At 49.5% G+C, this 20,000-nt stretch overlaps 1 protein-coding gene across 1 annotated transcript in view; it reads right to left on the minus strand.

Moving 5' to 3' along the window:
• Positions 1 to 18,403, minus strand: part of mgll (monoglyceride lipase) — a 30,063-nt gene extending 11,660 nt beyond the window's left edge. The window contains exons 1-2 of the mRNA XM_084446103.1: positions 18,043 to 18,403; positions 5,455 to 5,561 (exon numbers count right to left, since the gene is read on the minus strand). Coding sequence (XP_084302229.1) covers positions 5,455 to 5,561; positions 18,043 to 18,296 — 361 coding nt within the window. The 5' untranslated portion in view covers positions 18,297 to 18,403. The remainder of the gene's footprint in view (positions 1 to 5,454; positions 5,562 to 18,042) is intronic.
• Positions 18,404 to 20,000: the final 1,597 nt, after the last annotated feature.

A 20,000-nucleotide genomic window follows, 5' to 3' on the forward strand; every position in this document is an offset into this window, starting at 1 on the left:
TCTCTCCCTTCCTTCACTCTCCCTCTCAAAGCCCTTTTCTCATTCTGTGTTTCTCACAGTCCCCCTCCCTCCCTCTATCTCTATATTTGTCTCTGGGCTTCTCCCTCCCTCCTCTCTGTCTGGTGTGATGGAGAAGGTCTGGTGTGATGGAGGAGGTCTGGTGTGATGGAGCAGGTCTGGAGGTCTGGTGTGATGAAGCAGGTCTGGTGTGATGGAGCAGGTCTGGTGTGATGGAGGAGGTCTGGTGTGATGGAGCAGGTCTGGTGTGATGGAGCAGGTCTGGTGTGATGGAGCAGGTCTGGTGGATGGAGGAGGTCTGGAGGTCTGGTGTGATGGAGCAGATCTGGTGTGATGGAGCAGGTCTGGTGTGATGGAGCAGGTCTGGTGTGATGGAGGAGGTCTGGTGTGATGGAGCAGATCTGGTGTGATGGAGCAGGTCTGGTGTGATGGAGCAGGTCTGGTGTGATGGAGCAGGTCTGGTGTGATGGAGCAGGTCTGGTGTGATGGAGCAGGTCTGGTGTGATGGAGGAGGTCTGGTGTGATAGAGCAGGTCTGGTGTGATGGAGGAGGTCTGGTGTGATGGAGCAGGTCTGGTGTGATGGAGCAGGTCTGGTGTGATGGAGGAGGTCTGGTGTGATGGAGCAGGTCTGGAGGTCTGGTGTGATGGAGGAGGTCTGGTGTGATGGAGCAGGTCTGGTGTGATGGACCAGGTCTGGTGTGATGGAGCAGGTCTGGTGTGATGGAGCAGGTCTGGTGTGATGGAGGAGGTCTGGTGTGATGGAGCAGGTCTGGTGTGATGGAGCAGGTCTGGTGTGATGGAGCAGGTCTGGTGTGATGGAGCAGGTCTGGTGTGATGGAGCCCGTTGGCTGATGCTCCTCTCAGCTCTGCTGCAGTGAGGCCTGTGTGAGTGTTATTCTTGTGCATGGATGCTGTTTAAAGGACGACGCCATCGGATCTTAACGGAAAGGAGATGTCCGGTATTGATCCAGCAGATGACTGACCTCCAGGTGACCCGGGACGAGAGCGTGAGGGAGGAGCAGGTGTGTAAGAGGTCATTCCAGGTCAAACCCAGCGGCCATGACACCCACCCAGCTCCCACTGTTCTAATGTCATGTCATCTAAACTAAATGATCTCAGTATTTCTGCAACATACTTCTTTTTGAAATGTAGCTAAATTAAATTATGCTTCACGATCTGAGATGGTGGGTGAACTGAAATGGAATGACCCTTGAAGCATTATACTGTAGGCCAGACCAGGCCATACCAGACCAGGCCAGGCCAGGCCAGGCCAGACCAGACCAGACCAGACCGGGTGACGCCATACCTCTGGTCTGTATGGAGCAGACTAGATCATGAGGAGGACCCAGGAGAGTCCTAGTAGTCATCATTTAGAGAAACTAGGCTAAGATCAACAGGGACCTGCTCTAATTTACAAACACACACATACACACAAGCTCGTACACGTACACACACACACACATGCACACACACTAGGGCTGGGAGTCCGAACTTCGGGATTCGAATATAATTCGAATATTGACAGAAATACTGGTATTCGAACGAATATTAGGCAGCCCTTAATATTCGAACCTGTTATAGGCATAATTTTTTGTAAATGTGTTGGCTAGCAAACGTTGCTTTTGATTCAGATTCAGAGGGTTTTTCACGCCTGGTGAAGTTGCAATCGCGAGCTCATTAGCAAGGCTATTGGACACCTGGGCTCCTGTAGGAGGTGACGTTAGTTAGCACGCGTTCCAGGCAACCCGTAACTCGTGTTTTTCCGACCTCCTACACGTGAAAATGCTCTGGAATGGCAGTCAAACCCGTAACTTCCCACCCGTGAACTCGTACAGATCGATGTAGGCTACTGCCATTCCAGAGCATTTTCACGTGTAGGACGTCGGAAAAACACGAGTTACGGGTTGCCTGGAACGCACCATAAACCCAAGCATGTAGTCATGCCTAAACACTGACTAAACTCTTAGGGGCGAATTCACTAAAGCAAATTGCGCCCGCTAATTGCACCATTATATTGCGCGTCAGTTGCGCCCGCTATGTGCTCCGTTTTAAAAACCTATTCACTAAAGACATTGCGCTAATAATATCCCAGCGCAAACACGCCCATTCGGTGTTTGCGGCTGAGTGCAATTTGCTGCTGATATAGGAAATGACTATAAATACTGCGCATACAGCGCATACAACTCGTATGCATATCATTGGACGATGGCAGACAGAAAAAGAAAGATACGATTTTCAGACAGCGAACTTGAAGGCCTCACGGACGAGGTTCAAAAACATGTCTCACAGCTTTCGGCAAAAAATATCACGACTGCAGCAAAAAATCATATTTGGGGTTTAATTTCCCAATCAGTCAGTGCCATTTGTGTGTGTAAACGCGGAAGACTGCAAACGGAGGTGGAATGATTTAAAAAGACGAACAAAGGAAAAATTGTCATTTTATGTTATGCAAGTTGCAGCACGATGATCTGGCATACTTTTGGGGGAGTGTATAACATTGCCCCACCGGTACGATCTAGGCATCTAAACGGCTTTTCAGGATTCCAAATGTGCACTCAATCACACCGCGCGTCCTGATGTGAGCCCGGTTGTACGCCGCCTCTCCAACGTTGGAAGGATTACGCACGGGAGTCATCATCCATGGCTGAAGATGATACCTGCCGTCACCTATGATACAAAAGCAAAATATTTTCAAGACCATTCAAATAAAACAAATATTGTGTAGGCTATGTTTTTATTTATTTATTTATAGCCTACCTATATCGGCCCCCAGCCGTTCAATGAACAGCTATAGGGAATGCGCAGTTTCGCGTATAGACTATTATACGCACAGTTTCGTGCTATGTAGGCTATTATATTCATTGTTGGAGCTTGGACTCGCTGGGGACGGGTGGAGAGACGCATAGTCAACTGAGCCTCCCCAGACGCGACTTCATCCTCCAGTTGGCTGAAGAGCTGCGCGCTCTGGTGTCCAAACAGTTACCGCGGTGGTTCTAGTGTTAAATCAAAAAGTGACCTTCTTCTAAATATTCTCTCACGAACAACATGCCTGGCATTGCGATGCCTTCGCCTCGCAACAATCACTGCTGCCATGATCAGCGGACAGGCTGGCCGCGACACACCCCTTGCGCTTAAATACCACCACGTTTCTGAAAACGGTATTAATTTCACTTTAACTGCGTGAGGCAATTTGCGCCGATGTTTGTGAATTGGGCGGGTTTTGCAATAATGTTCATTTGCATAGAAAGGGGAACATTCTCCGCCCATATTACCTAATTTAAATATTAGCTAATAACACCGGCGCAGAGCAACGCAATGACGAACGCAACGCAGTTACCACCGTATTTCACCCTTTGCGAGGGCTTTGTGAATAGCAAACATAATTTTTGACTTATTTGCACAGGCTTTGCGTCAGGAAAAGCTGCGCAATCCTTTAGTGAATTCGCCCCTTAGTTGCTACTAGTTAGTCGCATATTAGTTTGGTGTCTAATTTCGGTTGCACCACGGCAATTTAGGCGTTGTCTTAACTAGTAACTACTAACTAGTTACTAAAAAATAGTCGTTGTATGACTGTGACGGCAGGATCCAAATAGCCAATCGGTAAGCAAGTAAAAATGTAAACAAGGAGGTTGATCGCCCTTACCCAGCCCTTACCAAGGAGCTTGGGCCGTGTCCGAATGTCCATATTACATACTATATAGTACATACTGCAACTCGCCTACTACATGCGATTTAGTACATACCTGTACTACTCCACGAAAACATGTTTAGTATGCGAGATAAATGAAGCATGCTTCACGAGTCATCCAGTGAAAGCGACGGGCTCCGGCTCACAACAATATTGAGCTAGCCAGGCATTTGAGTTGGTCATCCAACACGCTCGATCCTCACCTTTCTGTATAATCCCAACTGTGAAATGGATGTGATAATAGTCCACAAAATATTCTTCCTTTGCCTCGTTTAGCACCAGCTGCAACTCTCCTCCAAATGCATTATCTCCGTTAGCAAGGCTAACGTTGCACTCGGTAGCTTGTGCTTATTATTATTATTATTATTATTATTGGGGTTGGTGCTTGTGCAGTGGAGGGGTTCTTTTGGGGGAGTTGGAGCCGTTGGATTGTTATGCTTAAATGATCCTAGCCAGCTAGTTTGATAACCTTCTTTGATTCAGACATAGCGTAGGCTGCCTGGTACCGTCCACTGACCAGTTGCTGGTTAACTATGAGAGGCAGGATCCCAGCCGACCGTTGCTTCCCCCCAACCCGCAACGGAGGGTTATCAGCTGGGCTGGGACTCCCCTCGCAGTTAATCTTGATATAACTAAGACATCTGATAAAAAAATCATTCTGAAAACATCATTGCTTATCGATATTGCCTATGATACAATGCCCACTAGTGGACAGAATGTGCACAACTTTATTTTAAAACCTAGGTAGGTCTTTCTGTAAGAATTTAATGGTAAAAAATATTATTAATAATAATTCGAATATATTCGAATATTATTATTAATAAATAAACGAACTTCGAATATGATTTTTGGGCAAAAGTCCCAGCCCTAACACACACACACACACACCAGACCAGACCAGACCAGACCAGGCTAGACCAGACCAAGCTAGACCAGGCCAGACCAGGCCAGGCCAGGCCAGACCAGGCAGGCCAGGCCAGACCAGACCAGACCAGACCAGACCAGGCCAGGCCAGACCAGACCAGGCTAGACCAGACCAAGCTAGACCAGACCAGACCAGACCACGCTAGACCAGACCAAGCTAGTAGTCATCCTATAGAGAAACTAGGCTAAGATCAACAGGGACCTGCTCTAATTTACAAACACACACATACACACATGCTTGCATGCTCGTACACGTACACACACACACACACACACGCACACACACACACACACACACACACGAACAGACAAATAGACATACAGATAGGTATGGGGGGAGGGGTCATGTGGGTTTGGGGGGAGGGGTCATGTGGGTTTGGGGGGAGGGGTCATGTGGGTTTGGGGAGAGGGGTCATGTGGGTTTGGGGGGAGGGGTCATGTGGGTTTGGGGGGAGGGGTCATGTGGGTTTGGGGGGAAGGGTCATTTGGGTTTGGGGGGAGGAGTTATGTGGGTTTGGGGGGAGGAGTTATGTGGGTTTGGGGAGAGGGGTCATGTGGGTTTGGCGGGAGGAGTTATGTGGGTTTGGGGGGAGGAGTTATGTGGGTTTGGGGGGAGGGGTTACGTGGGTTTGGGGGGAGGGGTCATGTGGGTTTGGGGGGAGGGGTCATGTGGGTTTGGGGGGGGGAAGGGGTCATGTGTTTGTAAGTCAGGACCTGAGAGGTGGCGAGAGAGGGTGGAAGCAATGCTGATGAACGATAAAGTGACACCTGTAACACCAGTAACACCTGTAACACCTGGCCAACTGCGTAGGGCGAGACTGACCGTGGTCGTGAGCGAACACCAGCAGCGACTGGTCCCTCAGGCTCTGGGCCAGCTCGTCGTACGGACCACAATGCTCTCCTGCGCCATGGGCCACGAACACCAGAGCCCTGGAGAGGAGAGAAGAGGAGAGGAGAGGAGAGGAGAGGAGAGGAGAGGAGAGGAGAGGAGAGGAGAGGAGAGGAGAGGAGAGGAGAGGAGAGGAGAGGAGAGGAGAGGAGAGGAGAGGAGAGGGGTCAACAAACATACAGTAGTCAATACTGCTCGCGCACACACACACACACACACACACACACATCAGAGTATACACATACAGTACACACACACACACCAGAGTACAAACACAGACACGATCAGATGTGCACATACATAACAACACCGGCTTGTGTTTACTATGCATACTTTCTGTGGAGTGATATAATTCAACAAAAAAATTATCCAAATATTTTGACTGAAGCCAGTCAGTCAAATCAGTCACTAAATAAATACTGCACACACACATGCCAGAGTCCTTACACACACACAACTTGTACACAGAAACAGCTTGTGTTTACATATTTTCTGTGGGAGTGATATCAATCATTTAAAACGTGTTATTGAACTATTTTGACTGACTTCAAATCAAAGGAGCAGTCTTTTGGCCTGGTCAGGATGTGAGCACAGCTCATACTGTTACAGGGACGTGAACACAGCTCATACTGTTACAGGGACGTGAACACAGCTCATACTGTTACAGGGACGTGAACACAGCTCATACTGTTACAGGGATGTGAACACAGCTCATACTGTTACAGGGACATGAACACAGCTCATACTGTTACAGGGACGTGAACACAGCTCATACTCTTACAGGGACATGAACACAGCTCATACTGTTACAGGGACGTGAACACAGCTCATACTGTTACAGGGACGTGAACACAGCTCATACTGTTACAGGGACGTGAACACAGCTCATACTGTTACAGGGACGTGAACACAGCTCATACTGTTACAGGGACATGAACACAGCTCATACTGTTACAGGGACGTGAACACAGCTCATACTCTTACAGGGACATGAACACAGCTCATAATGTTACAGGGACGTGAACACAGCTCATACTGTTACAGGGACGTGAACACAGCTCATACTGTTACAGGGACGTGAACACAGCTCATACTGTTACAGGGACGTGAACACAGCTCATACTGTTACAGGGACGTGAACACAGCTCATAATGTTACAGGGACGTGAACACAGCTCATACTGTTACAGGGACGTGAACACAGCTCATACTGTTACAGGGACGTGAACACAGTTCATACTGTTACAGGGACGTGAACACAGCTCATACTGTTACAGGTATCTCCACAGAGATGAAGAGCATGGACTCAACAACTCAGAGAGAGAGAGGGATGGAGAGAGAGAGAATGAGAGAGACAGAAAGAAAAGAGAGAGGGATGGAGAGAGACAGAGAGACAGAGAGAGAGAGAGAAACAGAGAGAGAGACAGAGAGACAGAGAGAGAGAGAGAAACAGAGAGAGAGAGAGAGAGAGAGAGAGAGAGAGAGATACCGTACATTTTTATCCAGTGAGCTGCTGGCCTGGTCCCACCACACCCCTGTTTACCAGCACTGCTGTCAGCTGTCTGCCCAGGACAGGACAGGACAGGACAGGACAGACAGGACAGACAGGACAGGGCAGCTGACTGGGACAGACAAGACAGGACAGGACAGGACAGGACAGGACAGGACAGGACAGGACAGGACAGGACAGGACAGGACAGGACAGGACAGACAAGACAAGACAAGACAGGACAGGACAGGACAGGACAGGACAGGACAGGACAGTTGACTGGGACAGACCGGACAGGACAGGACGGGACAGGACAGGACAGGACAGGACAGGACAGGACAGGACAGGGCAGGACAGGACAGGGCAGGACAGGACAGCTGACTGGGACAGACAGGACAGGACAGCTGACTGGTACAGACAGACAGACAGGACAGGACAGGGCAGGACAGCTGACTGGGACAGACAGGACAGGACAGGACAGCTGACTGGTACAGACAGACAGACAGGACAGGACAGGACAGGGCAGGACAGCTTACTGGGACAGACCGGACAGGACAGGGCAGCTGACTGGGACAGACAGGACAGGACAGGACCGGACAGGACAGCTGACTGGGACAGACAGGACAGGACCGGACAGTACAGGACCGGACAGGACAGCTGACTGGGACAGACAGGACAGGACAGACATGACAGGACAGGACAGGACAGGACAGGACAGGGCAGGACAAGACAGGACAGACAGGACGGGACAGGACAGGACAGGACAGGACAGGACAGCTGACTGGGACAGACTGGACAGGACAGGACAGACAGGACAGGACAGGACAGCTGACTGGGACAGACAGGACGGTCCTCTCAGCAGGACAGACAGAGCCCAGGACCATGGACCAGCAGAACAGGCAGACCAGACCATGGGACACCAGCAGAACAGCCAGACCAGACCATGGGAGACCAGCAGAACAGCCAGACCATGGGAGACCAGCAGAACAGCCAGACCAGACCATGGGAGACCAGCAGAACAGCCAGACCATGGGAGACCAGCAGAACAGCCAGACCAGACCATGGGAGACCAGCAGAACAGCCAGACCAGACCATAGGAGACCAGCAGAACAGCCAGACCATGGGAGACCAGCAGAACAGCCAGACCATGGGAGACCAGCAGAACAGCCAGACCAGACCATGGGAGACCAGCAGAACAGCCAGACCATGGGAGACCAGCAGAACAGACCAGATTACTACCTCCATCCCCTCACCTTAGCACTGACAATACCGCTGTCTGAGTAGTTGGAGGGCAGATTTACCAGTGCAGCCACCGTCCTACAGGGGGCGCTACACTAATGGAGGCCACAGATAATCCTATGCGATTCTCCCAGAGGAAATGTGAAAAATCGCCAACATTTCCTGCAAGGTCGGCCGTGTTTCAGGACAGAATGACGCCACGCTGCCGCGCCCTGCTGGACTCCCTGTGGACCGGGGGGGGGGGGGGGGGGAGGGGGAGGGGCGGCCCTGGCAGGCAGCTTACTGCTGCAGCAGCCCTATGCCTTCCGGAATAGTCTGTGTGAAAGTCTGAATCAGCAGCAATTACCCTGCTCAGTGAGGGAGGTAGAGAGAGAGAGAGAGAGAGAGAGACATGTAATAACTACAGTAGCTGATCAGGCTCCAATAGCAAACTCTCTGTTTCTCTCTCTCCGAGCCTCAGGCTAAAGCTGCACTTGTTGGTTATGAATGTTTTAAGGTCTATTGTGTGACCCTGCTACAACATACCCATAACCATACATGTGTGTGTGTGTGTGCATGTGTGTGTGTGTGTGTGTGTGTGCGTGTGCACATGTAGGGAAATGAGACACAGAAGCAGAGAAAGACGTGTGTGTGTGTGTGTGTGTGTGCATGTGTGTGTGTTTGTGTGTGTGTGTGTGTGTGTGTGTGCACGTGTAGGGAAATGAGACAGAGGCAGAGAAAGACGTGTGTGTGTGTGTGTGTGTGAGTGTGTGTGTGTGTGTGTGTGTGTGAGTGTGTGTGAGTGTGTGTGTGTGTGTGTATGTGTGTGTGTGTGTGTGTGTGTGTGTGTGTGTGTGAGTGTGAGAGGGACAGAGAGCAGGGGAAGTGAGGTCCGGGAGGCAGAAAGATAAACAGACAAACCAGCCGTGTTTGGTCAGGAAAACCTGAAACATCAATACTGGCCTGACCCACATAGCAGCTGTGTGTATGTGTGTGTGTGTATGTGTGTGTGTGTGTGCGCGTGTGTGTGTGTGTGTGTGTGCGTACGTGCGCGTGTGTGTGTGTGTGAAGGGGAGGGGGCAGTTCGGTTCTCTCAGATTATCTATTGACATACCCTGTCCCATACCACCTTTCACCTACTTCCAGCCAGGTCAGTGAGAGGGAGTCAGTCAGTCTGTTAACAGCGAGAAGCAGAACGTTACAATGTCACACGTGTTCAATGGTGACTTTGCTGCACGGACACGCGGCAACGGCCCTGGAAGGGGAGGGGGGAGGGTGAGGGTGAGGAGCTGCTCTGGTCGGGGGGCGGAGCTGTCCTAGTCGGGGGGCGGGGCTGTCCTAGTCGGGGGCGGGGCTGTCCTGGTCGGGGGCGGGGCTGTCCTAGTCGGGGGCGGGACTGTCCTGGTCGGGGGCGGGGCTGTCCTGGTCGGGGGGTGGGGCTGTCCTAGTCGGGGGGCGGGGCTGTCCTGGTCGGGGCTGTCCTAGTCTGGGGGCGGGGCTGTCCTGGTCGGGGGCGGGGCTGTCCTGGTCGGGGGCGGGGCTGGGTACTGTTCTCCGGAGGGCAGCAGCTTGTCCAGCCGGTCTGAGCAGAGCAGAGAAAACAAGCTGCTCTTTTCTTTGGAAGCTGCTCAGAGGAGGCGCTGGGAGCACCAATCACAGCGCGGCTCTTTCCATGACACCCACTGGGCTGGGGAAGTCAGGCGTGAGGGGGGGGTGTCTGTCTGTCTGTGTGTGTGTGTGTGTGTGTGTGAGTTTGTTCACCGAGCTGGACACATCATGGACAGGACAGTATTATGGTCGTGGCTGAACAGTAAGCAGCAAAGTCAGCCCCAAGATGAAAGCATAATATGACAAGCAGTCAGCTGAATGCACACAGTAAGGGCCCTTACATAGTCGCCGTAAGCTATTGACCGCTTCTGAGAACGCTCGGGACTACGTGGCTCTACGCAAGCATTTTGGTACAGTCCACGCACTGGGCCGCGTCTCGTCAGGTGCACTACACCGCCCCACCAGCAGGGGGAAATCAGTGGTTATAGTCCGGTGACCTATGAACTCTCCAGACCGCATTCTCCACAGCCCCCCGATCTGAATACAGGCCATCTGCCGTATTATAAATATGTCTGAGCTGCTCCTCCTTCTCCGCTGTCAATAGCAGTGTATACTTTGCCGCCATTATCCAAAACTAGGTCTGTTTACGATTGTCTTTTCGCTGTTTCAATCAGAATCCCCCTCTAGCGCCCCATCGGTACGCGTGGAATTGCACTCGCGGCTTGCGGTGCGTTTGGATTTTGAGCATGTCACACGGAGCTCCGCGAGGCCGCTTCAACGTCACCTTGCGGCCTCGCGTACGGCCTTGCGCACGGAGCTCACGGCGATTATGTAAGGGCCCTTAAGATGACAAGCAGTCAGCAAACACTTGAATGTTGGTCTCGCTGGACTATTCTGTTAGTTTGATGGCGATGATGTCTAATCTATAGACATTAAAGCACATAGTCTACTTCACTTGCAGATAACCTTTAATAGGACAACGTTTCGTTACGGAGACCTTCTTTGGGTGAAGAGTGAAATAGACAGTGCACAAGCTTTTCCTTTCATTACTGCTGGCCCCTGGCGTTCTCCTACGCACCTGTGATATTACAGGTGTGCCAAAGGTATATTTCTTGTAATCTAGAAACAAAATATGTCAGAATTCCCCCTAAAGCATGAATATGTGAATAACGTGAATAATGTAGCTAGTCAAATGTGATGCTGTTTGATACTGTAGATGGTTTGATTGATTCATTTCCAGGTTGTCGTGTCGTGGTGTGTTTACTTGTGGAATGGTGTGACTCCAACTGAGAGTGATCTTATTCTTAATTCTTATTATTAAGTTATATACTATTATTCTCTCTGTTTATCCTACCTTTATGTGGGACCACTGTGTGTGTGTGTGTGTGTGTGTGTGTGTGTGTGTGTGTGTGTGTGTGTGTGTGTGTGTGTGTGTGTGAGTTCGTGCTTGCGTGCATGCGTGCGTGCGTGTGTGTGCGTGTGTGTGTGTGTGCGTGGTAGGGGGGTGCTAGCGGGAGGAAATGCTCCCAGCGTGTGTGTGTTGTCCTCGGCTGGCCTGTGTCCTCCCTGCTTTGTCCTCCTGGTCTCATGAACACTGAGACTCCAGGACTGCAGGGACACATCTACACTCATCTGGTTTCTTCTTCTGCAGGGACATATCTACACTCATCTGGTTTCTTCTTCTGCAGGGACACATCTACACTCATCTGGTTTCTTCTTCTGCAGAGACACATCTACACTCATCTGGTTTCTTCTTCTGCAGGGACACATCTACACTCATCTGGTTTCTTCTTCTGCAGGGACACATCTACACTCATCTGGTTTCTTCTTCTGCAGAGACACATCTACACTCATCTGGTTTCTTCTTCTGCAGGGACACATCTACACTCATCTGGTTTCTTCTTCTGCAGGGACACATCTACACTCATCTGGTTTCTTCTTCTGCAGGGACACATCTACACTCATCTGGTTTCTTCTTCTGCAGGGACACATCTACACTCATCTGGTTTCTTCTTCTGCAGGGACACATCTACACTCATCTGGTTTCTTCTTCTGCAGGGACACATCTACACTCATCTGGTTTCTTCTTCTGCAGAGACACATCTACACTCATCTGGTTTCTTCTTCTGCAGGGACACATCTACACTCATCTGGTTTCTTCTTCTGCAGGGACACATCTACACTCATCTGGTTTCTTCTTCTGCAGGGACACATCTACACTCATCTGATTTCTTCTTCTGCAGGGACACATCTACACTCATCTGGTTTCTTCTTCTGCAGGGACACATCTACACTCATCTGGTTTCTTCTTCTGCAGGGACACATCTACACTCATCTGCTCTCTTTTTCAAACGCCCAATGTCCGTCCACACCATCGCTTTAGCAAAGGTTCAGAGAATAGCTCTGTTCTTACTAACATGCCTGAAAACGTATATACCATTCAACTACACTGGGAGTGTGTGTGCCGGTGTCAACATGAAGCAAAATGTTGCATTGAATAGCAATGGATTGTCTTCCAAGATATTAGCCTAGTTGCAGTTACACTATATTGTTTATCTGAACAGATAGCTGAGGTCATCACCAATAAATAACAATAAACAACCATTACACTCTCACAAATACTTGATTTAGATCCTCAATGTGCATGAGATGAGGACATACTGCAGACGTGTGTGCGCTAACCTACAGTTTGCAATCGTTAAACAGATTCAGAACGTCTGTCTCAGTTGAATGAGGTCTCTTCCTGAGATCATCTGCTCAGTCTGAAATTGAACTCGTTGTTTGTCTCTAGTTTTGACATGTTTAATGTATGTTTATATACGTGCAGGATGGATTTATTCATAACTCGATCTCACGGTGTCTGTCCAGAGACAGCTCACAGATGTTTGGATCATGGGGGCGTGGACCCAAAACAGATGTGCCCCTGGAAACTGTAGCTGGTCAAATGTTATAGTCAATATGTGATGGTGGGCAGTAGCCCGTCACATTAGATTACATAGTCAGCTTTCTTCTATAGACCAAATACCACAATCAACATTTAGCCAACCGGACAGGTTTGCAAACAAGTCCTGACATTCTGAGGGCTGCATTGTAGCTCCCCCGATCCATCTCAACATCCCAAACGTGTTTTCAGGCAACTAAACGCTCCCTCATCACACTCTCCTGGCTGTTCACAGCAATTGTGAATGAATTTCAAGTCTCAACAAAGTGTTCTGTTTTCCTACTTGACTGTTGTTCTAACTTTGTAGTTCGTTCTCATAGATCAGTCTGTTAAAACTACAAATTCTTCCCTGTGTGACATCACTTCCCTGTCCTCTTCATCCCGAAACTATGTCACTTCCTTTTTCACTGTATAACCTATCGACCTCGTCCACATCTGACTCACTCTGCCTGGATTCACTTCCTGTGCTAGAGTCCGACTCTGCAGAATCGTAACAGAATAAAACTATTGCCTTTGTTTAAAACCAGCTTGACCGACCACTTGCGTGCTCTTATTTTTAAACCAAGTATAAAAATACTTTAACACAATCCATTAAATAAATGCTGTCTTGGGGAAGTGGAGGTAATATATGGCGTAATAAGCCATGTGATAGATAACCATGGTCTCCTATAAGAACACCCAAGTTCATAGAAGATAATGAAACAATGGGCCCCCGGGCGCAGACATGTGAAGCCCCGCCCCCCCTGGGCGCAGACACGTGAAGCTCCGCCCCCCCGGGCGCAGACACGTGAAGCCCCTCCCCCCCCGGGCGCAGACATGTGAAGCCCCGCCCCCCCTGGGTGCAGACACGTGAAGCCCTGCCCCCCCTGGGCGCAGACACGTTAAGCCCCTCCCTCCCTGGGCGCAGACACGTGAAGCCCCGCCCCCCCTGGGTGCAGACACGTGAAGCCCCGCCCCCCTTGGGCGCAGACACGTGAAGCCCCGCCCCCCACTGGGCGCAGACATGTGAAGCCCCGCCCCCCTTGGGCGCAGACACGTGAAGCCCCTCCCCCCCACGTGAAGCCCCTCGCATACTGCATAATAACAGCATAATAACTAGAAATAAATTCACCTGTATCTCAACACAGGATTTACAGCACAGGTACACTCAATTACAGCCAACAACACATTAACAAAATACACTGTGCTCAGCTCAACCACGAACTAGAGGCCACTAATCTACCCCTGCCCAAGTTGTGCGAGCAAAAATAGAAATAGTTTAAATACGAATAAAGTTAATCACGATTGCGAGCAAAGTCAAAGTTGGTGACGAAGAAGTAGGAGTTAGTAGCAGCATTATAAAATGCAGAATTAAACTGAACAATATGGGTCTTGCGTCATCGTGTTCAAAAGTCTGTTTCCTCCAGTCCACAGCGCAACGCAATCCTGGAGTTCTCAGACTGAGACCAGGTCAGCGGCGTTTCCAGAAGTCTCTGTCTTAGGGGTTCAAAAGCGCTGGAGTAGTGTGGCAAAAGTTATGCGTTTTAAAACGAAAATGTAGCCTATTAGTGTAAACGTGGCCTTCTTGTTGATCTCTCTCTCTCTCTCTGAGAGCCCTTACTCAACTTTGACCTCATCACCAGTGGCCCTGCACTTCCAGAGTCCGACCTCATCATTAGTGGCCATGTAGGATACAGACAGTAGAACTAGAGTGTTGACATTTGCTTTCTGTGAGACTATAAGCTGGCTGGGCTGCCTGTGCTCAAAGGTCATGTAATTACCTACTGGCCTACACCCTCAGTTACCACGGTAACAGCAACTCGTCCGTGGAGTTGACCATGCTGAGGAGGATGAGGGTGAACATCAGGTTGCCGTGGTAACAGAAGCTCTGCCAGAAAGCGGAACCCACTGCAGCGCAGACATGTAAACAAACCGCTGTTGTTGTTGTTGTTGTTGTGGTGGTGGTGGTGGTGGTGAGTAATGTACTGTACAAGGTGGTTGAGATCAGACTCTTCAAGAAGCTTCCACAACGCTTAACCACTGTTTCGCCCAGTGAGCAAGAGGCTAACCAGCTACCCAGATCATGTCTTATGTGGTATAGTAGTGAACTGGACACTCTGGGGCAGATGTAGGCTTCATACATTAGGAAGCTGAGCGTAAACAGCCCCCTGGCCAGTCTGCAGCATGTGACCAGCTCCCTGGCCAGTCTGCAGCAGCGTGACCAGCCCCCTGGCCAGTCTCTTAATGCTGATGAACCCAGCCTGCAGCCCATGGCGTCATCAGCGCCTCCGTCCTCAGTGTGACCAGCCCCCTGGCCAGTATATAGTCCAGTGCTTGGTGCAGAACATGAAGAGGCCTGGTATGGTATCTTCAGGCTGGTTGTATTTGCTGTTGATGGTCTAATGTGATGATGGCATCGTGTCTTATTTGAAAGTGCGCTGATCGCAGTGCGGTGCCAATCTCCCCTTTCAGTCATGTAGGGTATCCCTGGCTGGCATCTGTTCATTTTCTAAAGCCAGTTCTTTACAAAACCTTGTAAGTGTGCCTGATTGGTGCCATTGTCTAACTGGTAAATGTCTGCATTGTAAATGCACCAGTTTTTTGTGGCCGTTCTCAAGTTTCTAATCGTAACTTATTGCATTTTAATAATTTCAGGCTTAATACATCGGGACATATTAAAGGTGCAGTGTGTAGTTTTCTAGTGGTGAGGTTGCAGATTGCAACCAACTCAGTAAATGACATTGAACTCAACATGGTGGCCTCCATGGAGGGACCCAATCTATGGAAGCTGCCATTGTTGTAGATAAGGTAATAAATGCTACAATTCTGATTTTCATAGGATATTGTTACGTGCATGACATTTAGCCTCTCTGAGACCAATTACAAGTGTGGGTGTGTGTGTGTGGGGGGGAGCTGGTGGTCTCAGGAGGGGAAAGCCTATGTGCGGTTAATTCAATGTTAGCGTGCTAGTTAGGGGAACTGGCAACAAATCCTCCCCTATAGACAACAATGCTGAATTAATGTGATCATGTGTAGCCGACTGGACCCCATAGCTAACTAGTGCTGCTACAAATATATTAATAAATATAACAATATACTAATCCAAACATACTTATGAAACTATATTCAATTTCTGCCAAATCTGTTAATTTTATTTAGACCCAAAGATGTCACCAAAAACTACACACTGCACCTTTAAATCTTTCTAAGACCAATTTGGTTAACATGACACATCATGGCAGTATGCGTCAGTGCTGCACAAAGACAATAGCATGTCGGACTATCAAAAATATGTAATAATAATTGTGCCCCCTCATGCACTTCATATGCCCCCCTTTAGACTGTCTGGTGGCGAGCTTGTCTCTCAGCAGGTCCCCTGGGCCTGTCTGGCTCAGACCACTGATGCTAACATGTTTGAATGTTGTCAAAAGTCACATACAGTCCTGTCCAGTCCTGTCGTCCTGTTTGATTGACAGCCCTGTCAGCCATTCCAAATCCCTCATATAGGCACATAGGCCCGCCCCCTGCCCAACCCCAGCAGGAAGTTTATTATTACTACACAGTAAAGCACCTGATCATAGTCAGGCTATTTACATCAGCTGATATGAATCATGTACGCTAGAACTGAAACAATTGGAACTGACGCAAGTACAACTTGTTTGGTGTCCTCTTCCATGTGTGTGTGTGTGGATGTGCATGTGTGTGTGTGTGTGTGTGTGTGTGTGTGTGTGTGTGTGGGTGGGTCGGTGAACGCCCTAACAGACCATTAATGAGTAATAAACTCCCATCTACACATGATTTAGAGAGAGAGAGGAGAGACAGACTCAGACATGGTTTAGAGAGGGGAGAGAGACAGACTCAGACATGGTTTAGAGAGAGAGGGGAGAGAGACAGACTCAGACATGGTTTAGAGAGAGAGGGGAGACAGATTCATATATGGTTTAGAGAGAGAGAGAGAGGGGAGACAGACACAGACATGGTTTAGAGAGAGAGAGAGGGGAGACAGACTCAGACATGGTTTAGAGAGGGGAGAGAGACAGACTCAGACATGGTTTAGAGAGAGAGGGGAGAGAGACAGACTCAGACATGGTTTAGAGAGAGAGAGAGGGGAGACAGACTCAGATGTGGTTTAGAGAGAGAGGGGAGAGACCAACTCAGACGTGGTTTAGAGAGAGAGGAGAGGGCCTATTTGCTTTGCAGTTGGCATTTCTGGTCTAAGCGGATAGTGATCCCCCTGTCCAAAAACAGGCCTGCCCATAAACCTACGATGCAATGCGGCAAGAACTTCTGGAACAAGCGACTTCATTTGGTTTGTTCATATTTTAATGTAATTCGTAGCGACTGGCGAGACCAGGCGGCTTGATTTGGCCTTAGTGTGACAGGAGACCAGCGGCCCTAAACCTGAAGCCTAGCGAACAGAAACCATGCCAGGCTAAAAAAAACACCCATCTAACAGAAGATCTCAGTCCATCGAGGCCAAATCCTCACACAACCTCAACCGTTTCTTCCCCGAGGCAGTGGAGCTCACAAATTAGTGAACTAATGCTGCGCCAATGTCCACTTAACTGGACTACAGATATCTGTACATCCTCCATCTTTATTTATAAGCCTATCTTTTATGCATAACCATGTACAGCCGCATAAGATATAAGATAAGACTTCATTGATCCCCCAGGCGAAAAACAGACGTTACAGGATTAATAGCTTTACTGCTTCACTTCTATTGTTTATATACTAGAAACTACACTTGGCAGTAAACCAAATAGTGATATTGATTCTGAAAGGCAGGCGTGCGTGCAGGAGAGGACAGAGCAGCAGACAGAAGCTCACATTTTGAGACAGTGAGATATATGACTGCTGCTGCTGCTGCTTCTGTGGTTAAACTGTGGCTAGATGTTGTAATGTTTCATGGGTGTGTGTATGTGTGTGTATGTGTGTGTGTGTGTGTGTGTGTGTGTGTGTGTGTGTGTGTGTGTGTGCGTGCGTGCGTGTATGTGTGTCAGAGGGAGCGTTGAACTGTTCCTGTCTTCAAATGTTCTTTATGGGGGGTTGGGGCTGGGTAGGGGTGCTAATGGAGTTGGCGAGGCACGGGAGCTTGTAATTGTTTCGTAGAGAGAAGCTTACGCAGATTAAGGTTGGTTAGTGTGGGATGCTCAAAGTTATGCTATGCCTATTTATTAGGCCTACGCCTAATAGCCTATAAGCCTATCGAATGTTTTGAAAAATGCATTAGATAAATTCGGTCGTCGTCGAACTGTGGCCTATCAGCTTACATCACTTCCTTTATCCTCGTTTCAGAGCTATGATGCCATCAATGTTTCGCTTCACAGACATTGTCGTCCACTGACCTTGGCGGGCCCTCGGGCTCCCAGTAGCGGCAGAACAAGTGCTGTCCATCGGCGTTGACGATGTGCTTCAGGTCGGTGTAGGGGACACCTTGCGGACTCTGCCGGGGCGCTCCTGGCTCAGGCATGGACGCGGCGCCGAGGACCCAGTCTGCAACATAGACCCGGAGCACAGATAAAAAGTCGCTACTGTACAAGTAGGACACGCCGGCGACGCACAGGCAGGCGGCCCAAACATTCATGGTGTGGATTTTCATTCATTCGCCGGTGTCCCTGGCGCGAGCAGGCTGTTCCGCAGCTCCGCTCTGCACGAATGTTTTCAACACCGCGTCGATCTACGTCACAGAACCATAAGCCCCGCTGCTCAGCTTCCTCTCCTGGGTGACCGCTCGCTCGAGCACTTGGAGACACACACAGACACACGCACGCACGCACGCACGGACACGCGCGCGCACACGCACACACACGCACACACACACACACACACACACACACACACACACACACACACACACACACACACACACACACCACCACTACCACCACAAACCCCTTCTCCTTCCACGCGCGCTGCAGCTGACTTCTCTGGCAGGGGAGTAAGTGCGTATTAATCGTTTACTGATACCGCTACAGCAATAATACACTCGAGGTGAGCGAATGTAGAACGTAGAAGTAAAAATAGACGAGACCGCGCTATTTCCCGAGGCGTGCAGTGCGGGTCTGGTTTCAGGTGGAGCCATTAAACAAATTGATTTTAAAGACACAATCTGGATCACCTGCTTGCGCTGGGAATATGGTCAATTAAATACTCACGCTACTGTTTATGCCTATCAAAAGAGCGACAGAAGTCTTGTCTCATGGGTGACTGTTCGGGCAAGCCAGATCAAAAGAACACTTCTTAACTCGAATCCCCACACTGCCAATTATCAATCTACAACTATGTAATTACAGCAGATAACAGGCGTTATCTTCCCCTTATCATAAGCCCCGCTCCCATAGGCTAATTTACTTATAGATGGTTTGTCACCTATACAGTATTTTCTCAACGGCGTCCAAGTGGCCTGGCAAAACAGCATTTTAACAACAAACATTTCAGTCTATCCATGTCATTTTTGTACGAACATTTTCCTGGAACCGTTGCGACAATGACGAGGAAACGAGAGCAAGTTCACCAACCTGCTGTCCTGAAAGGTCTGTGAAGTTGCCGCTGTCTCTCACGGACACCGGCTCGCCTGCTCCCGGTTGATGTTCCCACGGCGGACTGTTGAGTGAGGAATGTAGACAGAGGAAACATACTCCAACACATCGATACTGGGGAGGCGGAGGCGCGGGTTTTATTTTTTTTTAATTTTTTACAGCCCAACCCTCCTCTTATCCCGCACTGCCTCCTGTTAAGACCCTCTCTGTAGCCTCCCGTTCCCTCTCTCTCTCTCTCTCTCTCTCTCTCTCTCTCTCTCTCCCTCTCCCTCTCTCTCTATTTATCACTCCTCAACATATGGTGTTGATGTTCAGAGCAGAGCCCCCATTCAGAGGTTGTGGGGGACAGTAAATAAGATAGAGAGAGTGACAGAGATACAGAGAGACAGAGAGAGGGAGAGAGAGAGGGGAGAGAGAGAGGGAGAGAGAGAGGGGGAGAGAGAGAGGGGGGGGAGAGAGAGGGAGAGAGAGAGAGAGAGGGAGGGGGGGGGAGAGAGAGAGAGAGAGAGAGAAATGACGTTCTGCCAGGAAGCCCAGCCGTTTGTTATTACATGTTCATATTCATATACTGGACATGGCCAGTTTCAATTAGAGCTTGTTATGGTTGTTGCGCAAGTTTGTTGTGGAACCCTGAATATTCGGCCTTTCTGTTTCTCTATTGTTGTCTAATCCCCCTCTACCCCTTCCTCCCTCCCTCCCTCCCCCCTCCCTCCCTCCCTCCCTCCACCCCTCCATCCCTCCCTATCTCCACCTCCACCCCTCCC

Source organism: Borostomias antarcticus, assembly GCF_949987555.1.
Source record: "Borostomias antarcticus genome assembly, chromosome: 11".
NCBI classification, from domain to species: domain Eukaryota; kingdom Metazoa; phylum Chordata; class Actinopteri; order Stomiiformes; family Stomiidae; genus Borostomias; species Borostomias antarcticus.